Source organism: Macrobrachium nipponense, chromosome 4 (genome assembly GCF_015104395.2).
Source record: "Macrobrachium nipponense isolate FS-2020 chromosome 4, ASM1510439v2, whole genome shotgun sequence".
Taxonomy (NCBI): Eukaryota; Metazoa; Arthropoda; class Malacostraca; order Decapoda; family Palaemonidae; genus Macrobrachium; species Macrobrachium nipponense.
In genome coordinates this window covers 124507016-124529250 of record NC_061100.1, presented here as the reverse complement: position 1 = coordinate 124529250, position 22235 = coordinate 124507016, and the positions used below count along the sequence as shown (strand labels likewise).

Here is a 22235-nt window from a genome sequence, read left to right as displayed (position 1 = left end):
GATAGGGACTTCCAATCATTCTGTAATTTCGGTTTGAAGAGTTTGGAGCAAAATAAACAGTATGACACGATGCCAGACGTATTGATGAACCCAAAAAAAATTATTATTGCTTATAGTAGTGTGTAGGTGACAGATGAACTGCGTCTCAACAAAAAATCACAAAACCAGACAAGCGTAAACATGTAATAACTTCTACCCAAGTAAAAAACCAGTTGTATCATCATTTACTGTATTTATTTATTTATTCACATTACATTTTACAAATAAAAGATATGAACACCAGATAAATGAAGGTAGAAATAAAGCCTTATAGTAACTTTATATATATAAAAAAACCAAACCAGAGAAAAAGCGATTTTTTCTGAGGACAAGAAACTTGAAAAATTAGTTTAGATACCCCTGATGCCCCTAAAGTTGTTTTCTGTGATGAAACTAATCTTAGAAAACGTAGAAAATGACATTGACCAATTTTTGAAAGATATACTATAAAATTTGCGATTTCCATATTTATTGGCGGGGCTTTCGCTTTAGTTTTTGCTCTTTTTTTTGTTATTACGTGCTTATTTACGGTTCTATTTTGATAATACTTTATGTGCATGTTCCAGGTGCGATATACCAACATTCTGTAAGACCGAATTTCTATTCAAGACCGTAGTTTTCTCACCGACCACAGTGTCCCTTGTACAAGGGACACTGAGTTTCACATTTTTTTTCATAAAATCATTTATTTTCCCTGTAGGATGATAAAACTAACAGAGAATATGCGTTATTATAGTGCTAATATACCTGATAATTTCATTAGCCTGTCTTGATTAGTGTATTTTTGGCAAATATTTTTACGATCGGCACCCCTCCAAACTTGAGTCACTACCGAGAGATTCAGTTCGGCAGCAAACGCAATGTTTACATTCTGCTCACCCACCCGGTAAAGAAGGGGTTAAAGAAGGCGTGTTGTCATATAAGCGGATTAGCACCCCTTGACAAACGCCAGTTAGGCTCTGCCGAGTAAGTGGATAAGACCCTATCGACAGACCAGCAAGAACTCTTGGCCACAGATCACTATCTCGCTAAGGCTCTTGAGATGAAGCAGACTCCTGGGCAGTAGCCACGAAGTCTTCCATCTAATAAGGTAGGAACTAAGGTTTATTTATACCTACAACATATGTTGTTTACCTGTCTAGTCAGTTAGTTAGCTGTCTCTTGCCCTCCACCAAAGGGTGTCAATCAGCTATGTATATATCTGACAGGTAAGTTGAATGTATGAAAATGATATTGTTATGATACAATAAAGTTTCATACATACTTACCTGGCAGATATATACGATTGAAGACCCACCCAGCCTCCCCGCAGGAGACAGGTGGAAGAGAGAATCTGATTAGAAAACGGGAATAGTTCCTAGTCCTGCTACCCAGAGCAGGGCGGTAGATCACCTGACCTACCTGTAGCGAGTGCCGCGAAATTTGAATTTCTGTCGGGGACGACGGAGTCGATAGCTATGTATATATCTGCCAGGTAAGTATGTATGAAACTTTATTGTATCATAACAATATCATTTCTGGTTAGATTACAAAAATTTTTTTGAGGTTATGATGATTTTCGACACTTTTTATGTCGTATTTTTCGATGTTTTTTAGTGACGCCTCATGTGCGGAACTAGTTTCCGAGCGAATGAATACATACTAGCTTGCGGTGCGCAAAGTTTACATATAACAGTCCAAAAGCGCAAATAATGAAAAAATCATTGCTTGTTTCCAGTAATAATAACAAAACGAAGTTTCTGGTTAGATTACAACGCAAGTATTCAAAGAGAGACATTATCCAGTAATTTGATCAGACGAGAGAGAGAGAGAGGAGAGAAGAGAGAGAGACGAGAGAGATAGAGAGAGAGAGAGAGAGAGACGAGGAGAGAAGAGAGGAGAGAGAGGGAGGAGAGAGAGAGAGGCGTCTTCCGACGCTCCGAGTTAAGGACAGAGAAGTGTTCGTTTCATTAAACGGCCTCTACTCATGCCAGTAAATGTTTTGTTGATACTAATAATATAAGCCTATTTAAAGATACGTTTACTTTAATTAGTCTATATGATACGTAAATAGTAAGCAACTGTTCTTGTAGCCCTCAAGATTTGGAAAAATCGAAGTATCCAAAGAGAGACACTATCCAGTAACTGGAACCTTGACATACGAATTTAATTTGTTCCGTTACCATCGTCGTATATCAAAACAGTTGTATCTCAAAGCATTTTTTCCCATTAAAAATAATGTAATATGTATTAATCCGTTCTAGCGCTATGAAACCACACCTAAACACAGCTAAATTACTTATAATATACACAATTTATACACAAATAAACGAGTAATAACACACATAATGATAAAATAACATAGCAATGTGATAAATGATAATAAATGTTAATAAAACCAATTAAAAAAAAGAAAGGAATTTTACTTACCACAACGAAAGATGACGTGAGGCCAGCAGGGGGAGGAGGTAGGGAAGGGTGGCAGGGAACGATTTGTTCTCTTTTTATTTATGTATGTACACTAATAACTACATAATAAACACAAATGAAATAACATTGCTAAACCAATTTTTATTTATTTTTTTTAATCAGTTCGTAGTTTAGAAATAATGGTGATGCCTTTGGAAGGTTTTTATAGCTTCCTTCTGCTTGATGATCGTGGATATTGTAGAAGGATTTCGACCATACTCGTTTGCCAAATCGACAATACGAACGCCACGTTCATGCTTTGCTATAATTTCATGTTTTGCTTCCATTGAAATCATTTTCTTGGGTTTTTTCTTATCACCTGCTTTGTCTTTAGTTTTGAGACCCATGGTTAATAATAAAATAGACAAAATAACACGAAAAATAGGCGCAAATACAACGAACTAAACAACGACGTGTTAACATGCAGCACCAACAAACAGACTGAACGCCATTTATCGGTCGCCTATACAACTAACACTCATCGCAAAATCGTATCTCAAATATTTCGTTGTATATCAAAGCTTATATTTTCGCAAATTTTCTGTTGTATCTCAAAACATTCGTATATTAGGGCAATCATATGTCAAGGTTCCAGTGTAATTTGATCAGAGAGAGAGAGAGAGAGAGAGAGAGAGAGAGAGAGAGAGAGAGAGAGAGAGAGAGAGAGAGAGAGAGAGAGAGAGAGAGAGAGAGAGAGAGAGAGAGAGTACAAGTGAAGTGTTAGTGGAGGAGTTGGCTATCCATCCTGCTAATTCTTTAGGAAGAGGTCCCTGGCATACTCCCCCTGAACTTGGGAGAAGCCACACTGGAGGCCTAAGGGAGGTCAGCGGGGTCTGCCCACAGGTAGTCGGCCCTCCAGACACACCAGTTGCAATTTCCCAGGGTGTCTCAGATAGCCATTGGAAAGGTAGCTTTATGGAAGTGTCAAAGCTTTTGTCTAGTATGGAGGTGTGCAGTCCAGAGAATAGGCACCTGTGGCGGTTTGAAGAGAAGTCTAGGCTGTTGAAGAGGCCCTCATCAGAGTTGCCCAGTACCCCTCAGGTGCCTCCCAAGAAGTCTAGAGGCATTACTTCAGTGCAAGATCAACCATCTTGCAGTTTCTAGGACTCAATGGAACATTTCTTGTTGGTTTATGAGAATGAGAAAAGGAGTTTCTAAGAAGCAAAGAGAGCTTCTTCTAATAAGTAAGAGTGTTAGCACGTTTTGGTAGTGGCTTCAAGGCCCCTCGACCCCCCAGTAACTCCTGGATACTCTTGTAGAGTGCCCATTAGCGCCCAAACACTTCACAGCTTCAAAGTGCCCAGCAGCGCCAATTTGTTCGTCTTCTCAGGAGCTTCCTGTAAGGTCTGAGCGCCCAGTGGTGCTGCCTCCCTAGATGTTTTAGCATTCACTGTAGTATTGATTCTTCTGCTTCGGTGCCTAAGTGTCATTAGTCTGTGTTGTCGACTGCAGATTCTTCATTGGATCCTATTAAGAAAGGTTTGGACAAGATTTTCGAGTTATTGAAAAAACCGTTGACTGCACCTCGCCTGACTTCAGATGTTCACATATCCTGTTGCTTCAGCAAAGGAAGAAGCTCCTAGAGAAGCAGAAGAGGACTCGTTTTCAATGGTGTATGGGTTGCTTCTTCATTACCTGCTTCGTACCTTCTCTACCTTTTTATACTCTAGCAGCTCCTATATCACCAGTGTCTACTTTCATGATAAGTAGTCAGACTGAATCAGAGTAAGCTTCCTCTTAGAATAGTACTGAATCAGAGTAAGCTTCTTCCTAGAATAGTACTTTCTATGTCTGCTAAGAAGATGCTTAGAGAAGCAGACATGTGGCTTTTTATCAAGAGAGAGCAAGGAAGACCTGCTTCGTTTTTCCTTCAGCAAGACTATCTCATTGGAGGTATTTTTGTTTCGCCACAGGAGAAGTTCCTTCACTGGGTGTGGCTGCCTCCACCCAGGGGGATTCTCAGTGCATATCGATCCTTCTAGGAGATCAGCTGCTTCTGTAGCAAAAGTTATGTTTTCATCTGCAGAAATAGACCACTTATTTTGCAACCTGTCTTTGGTATTTGAGGTAACCAGTAATATGGAATGGGCAGTAGGCACTCTGGCTAGGAAGACTCAAGGCTGCCCTCAGCTTCCTCCTGAATACATAGCTGATGTATTTGGGATTCTCTCTTGTTTGGACAAGGGATTCAGAGACACTGCTCGTGAGTTAGCTTCCTTTTTACTATGGGAGTACTGAAGAAGAGAGAGTTATGGGTCTCTTACATGGCTAAGGGAGTTACTTCTACCTAGATGAATAACATTGCCTCATGCCTGCACAAGAAATCTACTCAGGATCTCTTGTCACAAGCTTCCAAGTGACTTGAGGAACCTCCTGCCTTCTCTTCAAGGTTGGAAGCACCTGTTCAAAGGCATCCCTTTCGGGGTGGGAGAGTGAGACAACCTGGCAGGACAATGTCATCCTCCAACCCTGCAACCAAGAAGTGATCAACATGTCCTCTGTGCTCCAATGGGAGCCAGGTTCCACCTGTTCTGGGAAAGGTGGAAGGAAAAAGATTCAGAGCAGTGGATTGTTCAAATCCTCAAGGAGGGCTATTCTATCCCCTTCAGGGAAGAACCTCCCTTAGTCAAGAATCCCATCGCCCTGACTGCCTATTCCAAAAACTCAGAGAAGTTTTTGGCTCACTAGGAGGAAGTTTTTGCACTTATTTCCAAGAACATGTTGGAAATAGTAGAAGATAAGTCATCAGAGAGTCTACAGTCATCTGTCGTTGTACCAAAGGCGTCGGGAGGTTGGAAATCGGTCCTGGACGTAAGTACTCTAAATGTCTTCATTCAGAAGATAAAATTTAGAATGGAAACCACCCATTCCATTCTTGCATCCATTCGCCAAGGGGACTGGATGGTGTTGGTAGATATGCAGGATGCATACTTCCTTCGTCAAGAAAATACCTCAGCTTTGTGTTTCAGGACTGAGTCTTTCTGTTTCGGGCTCTGTGCTTTGGACTATTGACTGCCCCCTAAGATTTCACACGCATTCCAGCTCTTCTAGCAGGCTGGCTTCATCGTATGGGTATCAACATTGCCCTTTATTTGGATGATTGGCTCCTCCTATCAACATCAAAAGGTCCAGTGCACGTAGGACCTTCACAAGGCTCTCTAATTAGCCCAAGATTTTAGTCGTCTCATAAACTTGCAGTCCTAGCCCAGACGATAATATATTTGGGGGCGACACTGAACTCTCGAGTTTTTCGGGCTTTTCCATCCCCCAAGAGAGTTGAATCCTGCCTTAAGACAATAGATGAGTTCCTGTCTCTTCGTTCATGCGCAGCAACAGATGGATGAGTCTGCTCAGAACAATAGCTTCCAAGGAGAGTTCTGCAGTTCTACCTCAGGGCCAGCTGGGATAGAAAGAAGTATCCAGACTCTTAAATCATTCCATTAACTCCAAAGATTAAACAACACCTGGTTTGGTGGAAGTCAGAAGACAGGTTGTTGGAAGGAAAGTCACTGTTGGTTCGGAACCCAGACCTCAGCCTTTTACTCAGATTTGCGGAGGTAGGATGGGGAGCTCTCCTGGAGAGCAGGGAGGTCTCAGGGATGTGGTCGCAGGTACAGACAAGAAACCTTATAAATGTCAAAGAACTTAGAGTAATTCATTTATGCCTTTGAGAAGCCTTTGCTCTAGAAGTAGCCAGGAAAACTGTTGCTGTGTACTTGAACAATATACAACTCTTTCGTACATCACCAAACAAGGAGAGATGCATGCCTTCTCTCTTTGCAAGACAGCGAAAGACCTGCTTGGTTGGGCGAATCAGAATCACACAACAATTATAATGAGGTTTGTTCAAGGAAGGAAGCAGACAAGACCAAGTTATCTCGTTGTATTGGATGTTGAATAACTCGTTATGTCAATATCTTAGTTATGGGGACTCCCAAATTAGATCTATTTGCGACTTTAAAAAATCATCACCTTCCCGTTCTGCTCTCCTGTACCAGATCCTCTAGCACGGGCAACGGATGCCATGCTACAAGACTGGTCTAGCAAGCATCCTTACACCTCTTTGTTCGGGATGGTAAGAGATGTCCTGAACAAATTCAAGTCTCACTAGAACACATCAATGATACTGATAGCTCCCTTCTGGGCACTAAGGGAGTGGTTCCTGGACCTTCTAGAGCACCTAAGCAACATTCTGAGACTAATTCCTTAAAGAACCAATCTTCTCAAACAGCTGTTCCTCAGGCAGTACCATCAAGGATTGTCCAATCTAGCTCTGACCGCCTACAAACTGTCAAGAAGTTGCTCAGAGCTAAAGGACTTTCAAAGGCAGCTGCGGACTCTATGGCGAGATGCAGACGTCAATCTTCTGGAGATGCCTATCAGCACAAGTGGTCAGTATTCTGCACTTGGTGCGGAAGCAATAAAGTCTCAGCCACTAAGGCATCTGTAATGGAAATAGCAGATTTTTTACCATTTCTTAGAACTTCTAGAGGATTGTCCTCGTCTACTATTATGGGCTATTAAAGGTTAATGCTCAGCTCAGTGTTCCAGCGTAAGAGGCCTGAATTCCACTAACAACCAAGGTTTTTCTGATATAATATGAAGTCTTTTGACACTTGCAAACTAAAGAAGTCTAAATTAGTGTCATGGAAGCTCAATGTGGTTATGAAATAGCTGTCAGGACCCACCTTTGAGCCACTTCAAAGTCTTCCAAGAATTTAAAGAAGAAGACTTCATTCATGCGATTGATAAAAGGATAGGTTTCGTGCAAGGCAATGCAATATGCTCCTACACTTTGGGATTTTTGGCAAAGAACTATTCACCAGCAAAACCCTGGTCTCATTCTTTCAGTATTAAAAACCTAGGCAATACCTTAGGTATGAACGACAAAGAAAGAGTACTTTGTCCAGTATCAGCTCTTACGTTCTACCTCCACAAAACTGAAAAGATACAGGGAACATATAGTAATCTGTATTGTTCAGTCAAAAGACCTGTCTCTGCCTATAAAGAAAAATGCTCTCTCCTTTTTCTTAACCCTTAAACGCCGACTGGACGTATTTTACATCGGCATTTTTTGTCTCTCGGGTGCGGACTGGACGTATTTTACGTTGACACACAAAAGTTTTTTTAAAAATTTGCGGAAAAATACTTTTAGGCCTACCAGCCAAAAACTCTTGAATCACGCGCCTTGGGGGATGCTGTGAGTTCACGGATCAAGGTGTTGTTTTGTTTTCAATCGTTACGCAGGCGCGCAAGCGCGAATTTCTTTCTTGCCGCACTAAAAAGTATCTGTGACACATCTCGGAAATTATTTCGTTACTTTGACATAATTTTTGTACCATTTTAAATTAGCCGTTACATGGAGTATTATATATGAAAATGTGTGCATTTTTATGTAGAACACAATAAAAAAAATACTCATGATTGTAGCTTTTATCAGTTTTGAGATATTTTCATATAAATAACGATAAGTGCCAAAATTTCAACCTTCGGTCAACTTTGACTACCGAAATGGTCGAAAAACGCAATTGTAAGCTAAAATGCTTATATTCTAGTAATATTCAATCATTTACCTCCATTTTGCAACAAATTGGAAGTCTCTAGCACAATATTTCGATTTATGGTGAATTTATAAAAAAAATAACATTTTCTATACGTCCGCACGGTAACTCTTCCGAAAAAATCATACGTGCGATTGTGGTAATGTGTGCACCATTTTAAATTAGCCATTACATAAAGTTTTATATATGAAAATGTGCGCAATTTCATGTAGAATACAACAAAAAATAATTGAAGGTTGTAGCTTTTCTCATTTTTGAAATATTTGCATATAAATCACGATAAATAGAAAAAAAAACCACGTTCGGTCAACTTTGACTCTACCGAAATGGTCGAAAAATGCAATTGTAAGCTAAAAATCTTACAGTCTAGTAACATTCAGTCATTTATCTTCATCTTGAAACAAATTCGAAGTCTCTAGCACAATATATTTAGAGATATGGGGAATTTAAAAAAAAAAAAAAACTTTCCTTCCCTCCGCGTGCGGATTCTCCGCCACAAATCTCCGAAATGCGTACGTCCCATTCTCGGAATATTTGCTCCGTTTCATATTAGGCATTTCATAGAGTTTTAAATATGAAAATGTGTGCAATTTCATGTAGGATAAAACTAAAAATATTTGAAGGTTGTAGCTTTTCTAATTTCCGAAATAATTGCATATAAAAAAAAAATATATAAAAAAATTCGACATTCGGTCAACTTTAACTCGTCAGATATGGTAGAAAACTGCAATTGTAAGGTAATACCCTTACAGTATAGTAATATTCAATCATTTGTCTTCATTTTGAAAGAAAGTGGAAGTCTCTAGGACAATATTTAGATTTATGGTGAATTTTTGAAAAAAAAAAAATGTGTTTACGTCCGCACGTTACGAATTCATGCAGTATTTTGTGATAATATTTTTTCTGTGTTGCTTTTATCGTTTTACAATGTGTTATATACCAAAATGATTGCAATTTAGTGTACATTACAACGGGGAAAAAAAAGTAACTTGTTACCTTTAACTGTTTTGCGCACAGCGCGATTTGAATACAATTACTATATATGAAATTTCGTTTTTGCGCTATCATATATCACATTACTATTTATATGTGATAATGATAATTTTTTTCATTTCTGATGGTTGCATACTAAACTTCAGCCAATGACAAAAAAAGGAGCCGAAAATGAACTCTTAATCTTGAAAACTAAGCGCGCTGTGATTTTTTGAAAAAAATATTTTTTCCGCTTCCGCACTCACTCCAAAACACCTCCGGCACACGGGAGACAATTTTTATTTTACCGCTTCGGCGTTTAAGGGTTAAGGGATTTAATAAGAGAGGTACACTCTCAAACTGGAGAACTTCCAATTTTCAAGGTTAGAGAGCATGATATTAAAAGCTATAGCTACTTCTTTAACCTTCAAGCACAATTCTCTCTATCTTCCAGTATTCAATCAAATTATTGGAGGTGCAAATCAGTGTCTGCTTCAGTTACTTAAAGAAAGTGGAAATAACATTTAGGGATTTGAGTACCTTACGCCCTTTGGCAGTCTGCAGGCATGGTATTGGGGCGAATGCATAGGAAGTACTATACCTTCCTTCCTATTTCCTCACCTTGTTAGAGGTTTTCGAGTTACAGGTGAGTCTGGGGGGTACTGTGTACCTGGGTACCCTCCAGTCATAGTTTTTAAATTGATGGGTGTTGGTGTTTTTAAATTATTTTGGTTTAGGTACTGATTTGTTTTTTAGTTGTATTTTGTGATGGCACTGCACCCAGGGCAGGGGCAAAATTTTATGCTATATTAGTATTTGGAGTAGGTACTCCTTCATTTAAAGCACCTACTCTTGTAGTAGGCGACCCTTGGCTATACTGCCATGCCTCTCCAAAAAAATAAGTTACGTACCAACCAAAGGCAGTAACTTCTTGCAGCAGTGCTTTTACAAGGTAAGGAACAACAAGCAGTTTTACCAATGCTGGCAAATTTTTAATGTTCAAATTTATTACATTATCTAATATTTTGGGATTATATGTCCTTGCATCCCTATCACTGTGGGAATCAGCTATATAATTACTTATTAAGTTACATTTGCAAAAATGACATTTCCAATATAAAATAGCTTTTTGTATATACTTACCAAATAATTACAGATTCGAGGCACAAACAAATTGACGGGCCTTTGCCTAGTTGTTCCTCTCTCCCCTGATAGTGGGCAGGGCTAGTTCCTACACCAAAACAAAAGAATTGCTACCACAGATATAAAATTTTAGCTGCCATTAGTTAGAAACTATAGCTATATAATTACGTACTTGGTAAGTACGTATATACAAAATTTTATTTTATAAAAATGTCATATTGTTCCTATGAGGTTAGAAATTCTCAGCTTTTATATGGAGATCACCTTTGGTGACAGCTAGTATGTTCGTTGAGGTTTCATAACTAGTTGGTTGAAGGTGTATGACAGGTGAGTACTTAGTGTAATATTACCCACTAACGTGTTGGTAACCCAGTCTATTTTTCTTAGGCCAACATCAAGTTAATGCATCTACTTCGGTCATGGATCTCACCTTGGTTTTAAATTTTAGTTTTGTGCTTTTTATTTACACTCACTGCTTCTAGCAAAGTGTACCCGTCTTGCATTATTGAAAAAGAAACGTAGGGCATGGCTCATTTGTCCCCCCCAGATCTTTCACCCAGTGGGGAGCTAGAGGATGGCTCTGCTTTTGATGATATTAGACACCAGAACCCTGGAACCTTTGCACCTCAGTTGCTGACCCCAAAAATTTAGTCAACCTTTTTTTTGTTATTTCTCAGTAACAGAGGTTATGATGAAGACTTAAATGTTTCATACTTTTGAAAATTTTAAGGAGGGTGGCATTAGACAGAATGCGGATCATTCACCTACCAACCATCAAACATACGAAATTGCAGCCCTCTAGCCTCAGTAGTTTTATTTTATTTATTTAAGTGTAAAGTTATCCATGATCATACATCTGGCACAGGCCACCTCCAGGCTGTGACTGAAAGCTTCATGGGCCGCAGCTGAGAGTTTCATGAACTGTGGGAGAGGGTTTCATACAGCATTATTTGCTGTACAGAAAACTCAATTGTGCCAAAAGGCATTTTTTACTTGTTTGATTAATATTATTATATTCAGAAGGTGAACCCTATTCATATGGAACAAGCCCACAGGGGCCATTGACCTAAAATTCAAGCTTCCAAAGAATATGGTGTTCACTAGGAAGAAGTCAGAGGAAATACAGAAAGAAGAGTTCTTATTATTAAAAAAGAAAAACATTGAAAAATAGATGACAATGTATTTAAATGGAAGGAGAAAAGCATTACAGTAGTAATGCATTGCATCTTCCCTTGAACTTTTGAGTTCCAATTGCATGACATCCTCAGGGAGACAGTTCCACAGTCCAATGGTGTGAGGAATAAAGGACCTCTGGAACTGAGAAGTTTTACATTGAGGTAGCACATTTACTGTATGTTGGTGCTGCTGTTCAGTAAATCTGGTTCAGCTTGGCAGGAGAAGGGGATCAGGAATCATCTGTGAATGTGACAGATCTCTGTTGAAATAAAACTTGTGAAAAAGTGACAAACAAGAGACCATCTGTTGATGGTTGAAGTCATAACTGCTAGTAGTAGGAAATATAAACCTACTAGCACAAACCACTCTTATCTGAAAGATATATCTCTGGCAGAATCGGACATCTTTACAGGAGAACAGTATTCTAGTAAAGGAAGGAGGAAGGACAAACAACCTAAAACAAGTGGCATTGATTTTATCAGTTATAAATATATGAGGGCTTTCACCCAATACCTAACTTTTGTGTAGTACTTGCTGACACTTTTGTTATATGTTTCTCAAAAGTAAGATGTGAGTCAAAAGTCACCCCTAGAATAGTATTTCAGACTCTTTTCAGCAGAGTTCCATCAACTAGTAGCCTGGGGGGTAGTAGTGTTTTGCTACTCCTCTGATTAGAGCTTTTGTAGATGGAGGGAACCCATCCTGGTATGTCTTGATACTCCTTTGGATTCTTCGTGTTGGAAATTAAGTAAATTGAGTTAACCCTTAAACGCCGACTGGACGTATTTTACGTCGACATTTTTTGTCTCGGGTGCCGACTGGACGTATTTTACGTCTACATACAAAAGTTTTTTTAAAAATTCGCGGAAAAATACTTTTAGGCCTACCAGCCGAAAACTCTTGAATCACACGCCTTGGGGAATGCTGGGAGTTCACGGATCAAGGTGTTGTTTTGTTTACAATCGTTACGCAGGTGCGCAAGCGCGAATTTCTTTCTTGCCGCACTAAAAACTATCTGTGACACATCTCTGAAATTATTTTGTCACTTTGACATAATTTTTGTACCATTTTAAATTAGCCGTTACATGGAGTATTATATATGAAAATGTGCGCATTTTTATGTAAAATACAACAAAAAAATACTCATGATTGTAGCTTTTATCAGTTTTGAGATATTTTCATATAAATAACGATAAGTGCCAAAATTTCAACCTTTGGTCAACTTTGACTCTACCGAAATGGTCGAAAAACGCAATTGTAAGCTAAAACTCTTATATTTTAGTAATATTCAATCATTTACCTTAAGTTTGCAACTAATTGGAAGTCTCTAGCACAATATTTCGATTTATGGTGAATTTATGAAAACTTTTTCCTTACGTCCGCGCGGTAACTCTTCCGAAAAAAATCATACATGCGATTGTGGTAATGTTTGCACCATTTTAAATTAGCCGTTACATAAAGAAATTTTGATATATGAAAATGTGCGCAATTTCATGCACAATACAACTAAAAACAACCCATGGTTGTAGCTTTTATCAATTTTGAAATATTTTCATATAATAAAAAAATGATAAGTGACAAATTTTAACCTTCGGTCAACTTGACTCTACCGAAAAATGGTCGAAAAACGCAATTGTAAGCTAAAAACGCTTATATTCTAGTAATATTCAAGCATTTAACTTCATTTTGCAACAAACTGGAAGTCCTCTAGCACAATATTCGATTATGGTGAATTTATGAAAAAAATACATTTTCTTTACGTCCGGGCGGTAACTCTTCCGAAAAAATCATACGTGCGATTGTGGTAATGTTTTGCACCATTTTAAATTAGCCGTTACATAAAGTTTTATATATGAAAATGTGCGCTTTAAGTCATGTATAATATAACAAAACAAAAAATAGTTGAAGGTTGTAGCTTTTCTCATTTTGAAATATTTGCATATAAAGTACATAAGTACGAAAAAAACTACGATCGGTCAACTTTGACTCAACCGAAAAAGGTCAAAAAAACGCATTTATAACATAAAATCTTAACAGTCTAGTAATATACAATCATTTATCTTTATTTTAAAACATATTGCAAGTCTCTCGACAAATCTCCGAAATGCGTAAGTCCCATTCTCGGAATATTTGCTCTGTTTCATATTAGGCATTTCATAGAGTTTTATATATGCAATGTGTGCCAATTTCATGTAGAATAAAACGAAAAATATTTGAATGTTGTAGCTTTCTTATTTCCGAAAATAATTGCATATAAAGAAATACCCCCCCCCCCCCCTATTTTCTATATAAAAAATCGACGATTCGGTCAACTTTAACTTGTCAGATATGGTCGAAAACTGCATTTGTAAGCTAAAACTCTTTACAGTATCGGTAATATTCAAGGTCATTTTTCTCCTTCATTTTGCAAACAAATTGCAAGTCTCATATACAAATATTTCGATTTATGGTGAATTTATTAAAAAATTATTTTTTTACATCCGAGCGCTACGAATTCATGCATCATTTTGTGATAATATTTTCTCTGTGTTGCTTTTATTGTTTTACAATATGTTATATATCAAAATGATCGCAATTTAGTGCACATTACAACGAAAAAAAAAGCAACTTGTTACCTCTAACCGTTTGGCGCACAGCGCGATTTGAATACAATTATATATGAAATTTCGTTTTTGCGCTATCATATATCGCATTATTTATATATGATAATGATAATTTTTTTCATTTCTGATGGTTGTATACTAAACTTCAGGCAGTGAAAGAAAAAGGAGCCATAAATGAACTCTTAATCTTGAAAACTAAGCGAGCTGTGATTTTTTGAAAAAAATATTTTTTCCGCTTCCGCGCTCACTCTGAAACGTCTCCGGCACACGGGAGACATTTTTTTTTTACCGCTTCGGCGTTTAAGGGTTAACATATAAACCTATGGAGGTAATAAAAAAAAAAAATCCAACTTTGACACATTTCCATTCTTAGTTTGTAAAAAAAGAATGGTTCATGGTTAAACTACCTCCTAAATAGATATTCCACAGCTTAAGTGACTTCTAGACAAAAGCAAAACATTATTGGTCAAGGCAGCTACCATACCAAAAATCAATCTGTGAGCAATTTTGAAGTAGTTTATGGATAACTCAAAATTAAAGTAACAAAACATGACACAATGGAAAATGTACACGGAACCATCATATTGCACCATGATGATGATGAACCAGTTGGAAACATATGCAAAATCTTTATTCCAGTGAGGACAAATAAAGAACCCTCTTTAAAGATAGCAAAAATAAAATTTGAAAAAAATCTTCCTTTGAACAGATCAGAGGCTTATGACTCTTTCCTATGTCTTTCCTATGGTCAGGAAGTGAGCCCAAGTGGTCCAAACCTCCAGTTGGTTCTAAGACTTTCTTAACCTCCCTCTAAGAGTTAAGTCATCCCTATGTTAAGACCAAGGTTTGTTCCATGTATGAACAAATCACGAATTTTAAAGCAATTTGTATTTTTCATAACTAACAAACGTTTGGTCTTACAGTTTATATACAGCCCACCTCAAGCCACCCCTCATTCTTTCCTGGGCTAGAAGGAAACTGGTATGACGATGTGTAGCAGGGGTAAAGTAGGTTGCACAACTACCTCCTACTCCCTTCTTGGCTGATGCCTGTTGCCACCAATTCCTTGTTATTTTTAACTGGACTCCAGTTAGTGCCAGAGAATTTATCTCTAAATTAAGACTAAGGTTTGTTAGTTATGAAAAATACAAATTGATTTAAAATATGTCATATTTTGTCTAAATTGAGAAGTACATAATACCATATGTAATGCAAAAATTGTTGTAGATTTGGAACTTCTGTAAACAATGGCCAAAATCACCTTCCCAGATATCAAATGCATGCATACTTACAGCTATCTATAAGAGGCGCTAAACTAGAACTGAAAGGTAGATTGTTCAGTGATAAGGCAAAATCCAGCAGGAAACCTATGTACAAAACCATGACTCAAAATTATAAGCAAAGTTAGATCATATAATTTGTCAGATAGAACAAATACTATACAAGATAAAAAAAATCAAAATATTAAAGCAATAGTTATGTTGAGATAAGAAATCCAAAAGAATACAGCATCAAGGACCCAATTCCACATGATGTATGATTACAAGTAAAAGTTGAGGATATGAAGCAAAACATTATAGAAGAATTTAAAGAAAACTGCCAAAATTAGACAACTTGAAAATAGAAGATATTTACAAATACGTAGCTTCTAAAAAAAGTAACAAAACACTCATGATTATAATGAAACTAATCTATCTGTCAAACCAACATAAATATAAAAAGAAAAAAGCTGATATCAATCAACAAACAAGATTAGTTCATCAGCAGCATACGTAACAGCCCAGTCAAAATGAAGATATGGTAAACAAAAAAAAAATATATATAAAAATTAATATTTAAGAGATGTAATCAACCCATCACCATTAGTATTCACGTAATCAGCCCATCACCATTATTATTCACCACAACAAAAATCTGTAGGAAAAACTCGAAACAGAGGAACTTGTGGAACATGCCAGTGTAGTAGTGCAAGCTTTATTATGAATGATGCAATATAATATAACAAAAGATAGCCTGAAAAAATACAATAAGTAATTTTGTAAAATTTCATAGAAATTTAGAAATGTGTTGGATTCTTGGCCATGTATGCATTAAAGGAAATGAAGTAATAAAGCAGCCAAATCCTCAACTGGTATGAAATGATCACATGTAGAGATAGTATTCATGGTAGTGATTATAAAACCTATTGTAAAGTCTGAATGGCAGAATACATATAGTATATGGAATGGTGAACCAGGTATGTAGTAAAAAAACAAATCAACCCCTATTTGGAAATTTATCATATCAAAGTGAACAATAGACAAGGAATTTTGACCTGTCGTAGAATTGCTTCCCCTTGTTTGACCCCTGGATATTTGATGAATATGGACATGATCCAATCCCTATAGTTACAGAGTTTCAGGTAGTATTGATATTTAAGATATTTTTAGTTGTAGTTCCCAAAATGTTAAGCTTTGGAAAATAATTTAATTTTTACTTGGTAAAGAAAAAGGTCAAGCTTAAAGTTATCGTGATGAAACGTAATGAATTTATGGAGTATGAAAATTTTATTGATTTTTAATTTTTGTTTTTAGATTTAGTTTTGTCATTCGGTGTACTGTTAAGTATTTTCAAAATACTTCGGTGTTTTTGAGAGTTGTTAGTCTTAAACCTAGTACTAAACTTTTCCATCCTAAGCTTTATTAATTAACATCCTGATAAGAATTAAGGCATATAGTGTGGAAGTGTTCTAACCCACTCGATGCTAGTTTTGAGTAATTGCTGGTCAACGTTAATTACCGATTGCTACCAAATAAAGACAGTAGTGCATGTAGTGTGAAAGTGGTCTAATGTGCCTGGTGTTAGTTTTGAGAAATTAGCGGTCAAAGTTAATTACGTACTAATTACTACCGAATAAAGTGGTGCAAATGTATTACTATTATACATTAAATTAAATGTTTAGGCTAGATCTTTCATGTCACTTAGTTATTATTATTATTTTTTTTTTCCAAATTGCTTATTTACTCTTCCCCCATTATATTTTGTTCCCAGAAAGTCATGGTTTTAGGGTCATTTTGAAAGATTGAATGGAATAAGAAGAGTTCTGTAAAAAAATTAATATGCTGGTATCCCTAATTCTGATTGTATATGAATAGAAAAATATATTCTTACCATTTTTGAGCCTCAAAAGAAAATATTGCCATATGTTATTAATATTAACATCCACACTTACCTGGGACATCAGTGACCCCCCCTCCCCACTCAAATCAGGAGAAAGACAAAAAAAGAGAGAGGGAGAAAAATCCAGAGGAAATTGAAAAATTGAAAGAGAAAATCAGGGATAAAGAGAAAAATTTATAGAAAAATGAAAAATGAGAGAGAGAGAGAGAAAAAAATTATAAAAAGAGAAAATATAGAAATTGAGAAACAAAAATAGAGAAATAGAGAACAAGAGAGGAGAAAGAGGGCAAAAAGAACAAAAAACGATTGTCTACAATGGTTTAAAGTCCGTGAGAAAGCAGTCCGAGGGGGCCGCAGCATAATATTTTGCTCTCATTGGCCACAACACCCTCCCCAGGTTAGAACACTTTTTGTGCCCAATCTAAAGTTAGTCTGCACTTCTTGTTGGACCAAAGCACAACATTTCAGACCTTAATAAACCCTGTAGGATGTTTGCTTTTGTCTTTTCTGACTTCAATACTGTACCAGGTTTTTCAATCTACGGACAACCCGTTCCTGCCTATAACTCCAAATTGCCATTTTTCAGGGTTGGAGCACTTTTGCACTACATAACTCAATTCTCATATGTTGTCACACACACACACACACACACACACACACACACACACACACACACACACACACACACACACACACACACAAATGTAAAGAAATAATGGGCAAACAAAGGAAAGTGCAACATGACTACTCTCCAAGGCGGTCAAAGAAGGACTGTTGTGTCACGAGGTCCCAAGCTTGGTTGCTGACCAGCTTCTACCTCATTTATATATATGGGTTGCCAGATGCCACAGACTCCTTGCTTTACAATCTTTGTCTATTTTTAACCGGTTTCCAGCTGGTGCTAGATTATCCTATTTTTAAGACTTCAGAATTGTAAGCCATGAAAAATGCAAATTAAATAAAAATTTGCCATGTTTACATGATGAAAAACTATTTTGTTTTAATTCAGACTCACAGATTGGAGTGTAATTATATATAGTTTGAGATTTTCATATATTATCATTTGTGGTTTCTATTTGTTTTACTAATGTACTAATATTTCACTTGCAGTTGCTGCGTGAACTCAAGCATCCCAATGTTATCAACCTTCAGAGAGTGTTCCTTTCTCATGCTGATCGTAAAGTTTGGCTGTTATTTGACTATGCAGAACATGATCTCTGGGTTAGTACCAGCTTTTAGCAAGAATCTCTCACATTTCATGAACCATTTCAATGTAAGGTATTCTGGTTTAGGTTTTGCAGCATTGTGTGGTTTTGTTATTGCAGTGTTTCATTGGTAAATATATATATTTTTTTTTTATTCTTTATTTGCTTCCAAGTCACAGGACTTGAGACGAAGTCCCACACACCTTATTCATGAACTAAAAACCTTCCTCTGAGCTGGCCAATTCTGATATTCCTTGGTATTAATAATTCATAGATACTTTGAGATGAGCAACAATTAGGAAAAAATCAAATTGTACCTGGCTATATGGTTCATGAACAGTAAAAATGTAACTGCCAGAAGTATGGTTTTGCAACTTTTTCCCAGATGCAGAGTGATCTTTACTGTGGAAGTTCAGCTTCCTGTGACTTTCTAAGCTCCAGATTTATGGATTATTCATGTGTTTTATGCATGACACTTACCTGGCAGGTATATATATAGCTGTATTTTCTGAAGTCCGACAGAATTTAAAAAACTTCCGACACACGCAGTGGTCGGCCAGGTGGTTAGTACCCATTCCCGCCGCTGGGAGGCGGGTATCAGGAACCATTCCCATTTTCTATTCATAAATTTTCTGTCGCCGGTACTGAAAACACCTGTTTTCAGTACCTCCGGCTTAGGATTTTGGAAACTTCATTTGCCGCTAAGTATCCTAATTGTCTTTTAAGTTATTTACTTGGACTTCGTGGCTAGGCATACGCTATCTTAAATTGATTTGAATTTGATTCATTTTTGCATAAGATATCTGAATCTAGTTAGGCTAGTTTCAGAGGGTGTTGTCTGCAAAGATAGGGTGTGGCTACCGAAAGCTTCGGTAGTTCCGCACTTGGGGGGCGCAATTAATCAGTAAACATGTCTATTTCCGTAAGGAAAAAGTATGATTCGTATTGTACGCAATTAATCAGTAAACGCTGTCTTAATTCCGTAAGGAAAAAGTTTTTGTTTAGTATGTACGCAATTAATCAATTACGAAAGTCAGGGTATGATACTGCTAACCCCCTTCCGGTAGACTTTATTTGCCTAACGCTGTAGTATGGCCCTACGGGTTATGACTATGTCTGCGAGAGGTGATCGCTCTCCTTCATTGTTGTGAAGAGTTCTACTTCTGTTTTTGTTACGCCTAACCCTGTAATGTTGCCTTCGGGCCCTAAAACAGTGTCTGTAGAGGTTATTGCCCTTTCTCTTATACTATTTCGATTCGTAACTTAGAATCGAAAGTGCTTGCTTTAGAGAGCAATAGTGAAGTGGCTAAGTGTAGTGACAGTGCCCCTTGTGTAGTGGAGGGTGCGTCAGATCGGCCTTATAACGCCTCTAGGTCTAGACCTCTGTCGAACTCCCAGAACCAAGGGAGAGGGCATGTCGAAAGCCGAAGGAGGGTTACAGGGAACCCCACCGATCTTGCGTGCCTCGGCAGTTTTCTGATGAAAAAATCCCCAGACTGCCCAAAGTGCGTGCACATGCACGAATCCTGAAGGATTGCTTCTCGTCCTCCGAGGCGTCCTCCCCGCACAAGGGTTGGAGCTCTCGGAAGGACTCGCGCCCTCTAAGAAGCTTTATAGAAGAGGACGCTTCACGTCCCTTCTCCCTCGTTAAGTGTTTCAGTGAGAAGAAGGCGAAAGTTGCCTGATCACGTGTACTTCTTTCCACCAAGAAATAGGAAAAAGAAGGCAGTTTCTCTCGCTTGTTTTGACGCCTGTCAGGAGCGTGACGCTTTTCTGCACGCTTATTTGGACGATCGGCTTGAACAGGACGCTCGGCATGGACGCACCACCAGTGGACGCCGTAGCGTCCTCGCCAGTGGCCGCCGAGCGCGCACCAGACGCCGAGCGTCCTCGCCAGTGGACGCCGAGCGCTAGCACCAGGACGCCCGGAGCGTCCCTCTGACCAGTGGACGCTGAGCGCGCACCAGAATGTTTCTGTTGAACTCTTCAAGCTCTTGTTTAAGATTTGAGCCTCAAGAAAGTGAACAGAACTTCGTCTTCGAAACCCAGCAAGACCTCGGGTTTCGTGAATTCAAGAGGTCTCTGTCAATATTATATTGCTTTTTGCAAAGGTGGATGGAGTTAAGGAAAGCTCAAGGGAAGATCTCGTTTTCTCTACCTCAGTCAAGACTTTGAGATAAGACAGTTACGGGTTATGTAAAGGCTCGACGTCCTGAACGTCAGGATTTTCGGCAACGTTCAGTAGGATTCTTGCAAAGGCACTCATCAAAAGGACGCTCTTCAGGAAAGCGCAAGACAGGACTTCCTTTGCCATACTGCCAATAAATTTAAAGCTTTTTAGACCATCTGAAAGGGTTTTTCAGATGATAGATTTTGTTAGTTTCTAGTCGAGACTTCCATGCCGATTGAGCATCGTCGTTCTACCTACCGTAAGCCCAGTCTCTTAACAGGATTCTTGTCCCTTCCTTGTTTGAGACGGGAATCGAAAAATAAAAGGCTCGACTTCCTGGATTACGTTTTGTCAATTCAGTGACTTTCCCCCATTGACAATATACTATCGTTTTGTCAAGAAGTAATGGGTCTCCCCTCATTGACAAAATATCTCTCTGTACCGTTAATGGGTTAGTTCTCATTGACAAACATCTCATTAACTTGATATTGCGTAAGCAAATAAGGACAAGGTTCGGAAGAGCTCTCCTTCCTCATTCGCAGACTCGTACAAGCAAATAGCACTGGTAGACTACGTCAATGAACGCTTATGTCCAGTATCTTAAGAAGCTTGAGCTGTCTGCTTCGATTCTCTAAGTTTTGTTCATGAAACTTGCTTGTCAGATATGTATGTAGCTGTATTTCCGAATTCAGCTATATATATGTCTGCCAGGTAAGTATGAACAAACTTTATTGTGATATAATAAAATTTTTTTTGCCTTGCGTTATTTTACTACTGGTTGGTTCAAGTCATACACGCTTGCTGTAGTTACCTCTTCGGATGGCAACCGAGAGGTCTATTGTCTACTATTTTAAGGACATTTAATCGTCACTCCCTGCAGCCTTCCAGGAGTTTCCGATTTATCTTTTACCGTTGTATGGTAGTGTTCTGACGACACAAACGCATCTATATATTTAGCGTTTTCTGTTTCGCTTAAATATACCAGCTTGAGAGTCTCTTTTTGTTCAAAAAATAACGGACCTATTTCTTCGTAGAATAGGGTAGCTGGCAACCCAGACATAAAGTTAAGAGACGACGTTCGTAAGCTGCTGGCTGCTGCTGTGTCTGACTGTCCAAGTTCCAACCGAGCCAGTAACAGATCGTGCGCGGTCATGCGCTGTAGGTTACGTCTCTCTCTCCTGCGGGGTTGACTGACTAACCGTATCTCTGTGCTGGCGGTTACGTCTCTCCTGCGGGATTGACTGACTAACTGTATCTCTGTCCTACAATCACGGACTTTAGCCTAAGATTGAGGGGATTTCTACGTGAATGAATAAACGTTGCATTAGTTTTGCCTTACTATGTTCAACAGAGTTTATCTCTTAATCCTTTCGGTGCTCGTTACCGCACGGTATAGAACTACGAGTCTACCGCAACATTGCACTTTTATATGCTCTCCTGCTTAGGCAAAGCGCAGCCTTATAGGGAAGTAAGCATACTCGGGGAGGGATGGATGAGCTTGCTGGGGACCATTTCCTTCCTGAAGAAGTTTGTTTCCCCGAATAGACTGCAATTCAGACCACAGTTTTTTACTACCGGGAAACTGAAATATTATTCAGATCTAGGAATTATTCTGAACATCTCAGTGCGTCATGATAGAAGGAGGTGCCGGACATCTGGATAGTGTTTCAGATGTCCTGGATCTTAATCTGAAAGAAGTAAATGCAATTCGGTCGTCCCTCCAGTCCTCGAACGAGTTTTTGGAACCAGTTGGTTCCAG

General features: G+C 38.2%; 1 protein-coding gene across 5 annotated transcripts in view; it reads left to right on the top strand.

Annotated features, from left to right (window-relative positions):
- LOC135211126 (cyclin-dependent kinase 8-like) overlaps positions 1 to 22235 on the top strand; it is a 268054-nt gene that overhangs the window by 29378 nt on the left and 216441 nt on the right. For all 5 annotated transcript variants that reach the window (XM_064244242.1, XM_064244244.1, XM_064244243.1 and 2 more), the window contains exon 3: positions 18212 to 18322. In XM_064244242.1, coding sequence (XP_064100312.1) covers positions 18212 to 18322 — 111 coding nt within the window. The remainder of the gene's footprint in view (positions 1 to 18211; positions 18323 to 22235) is intronic.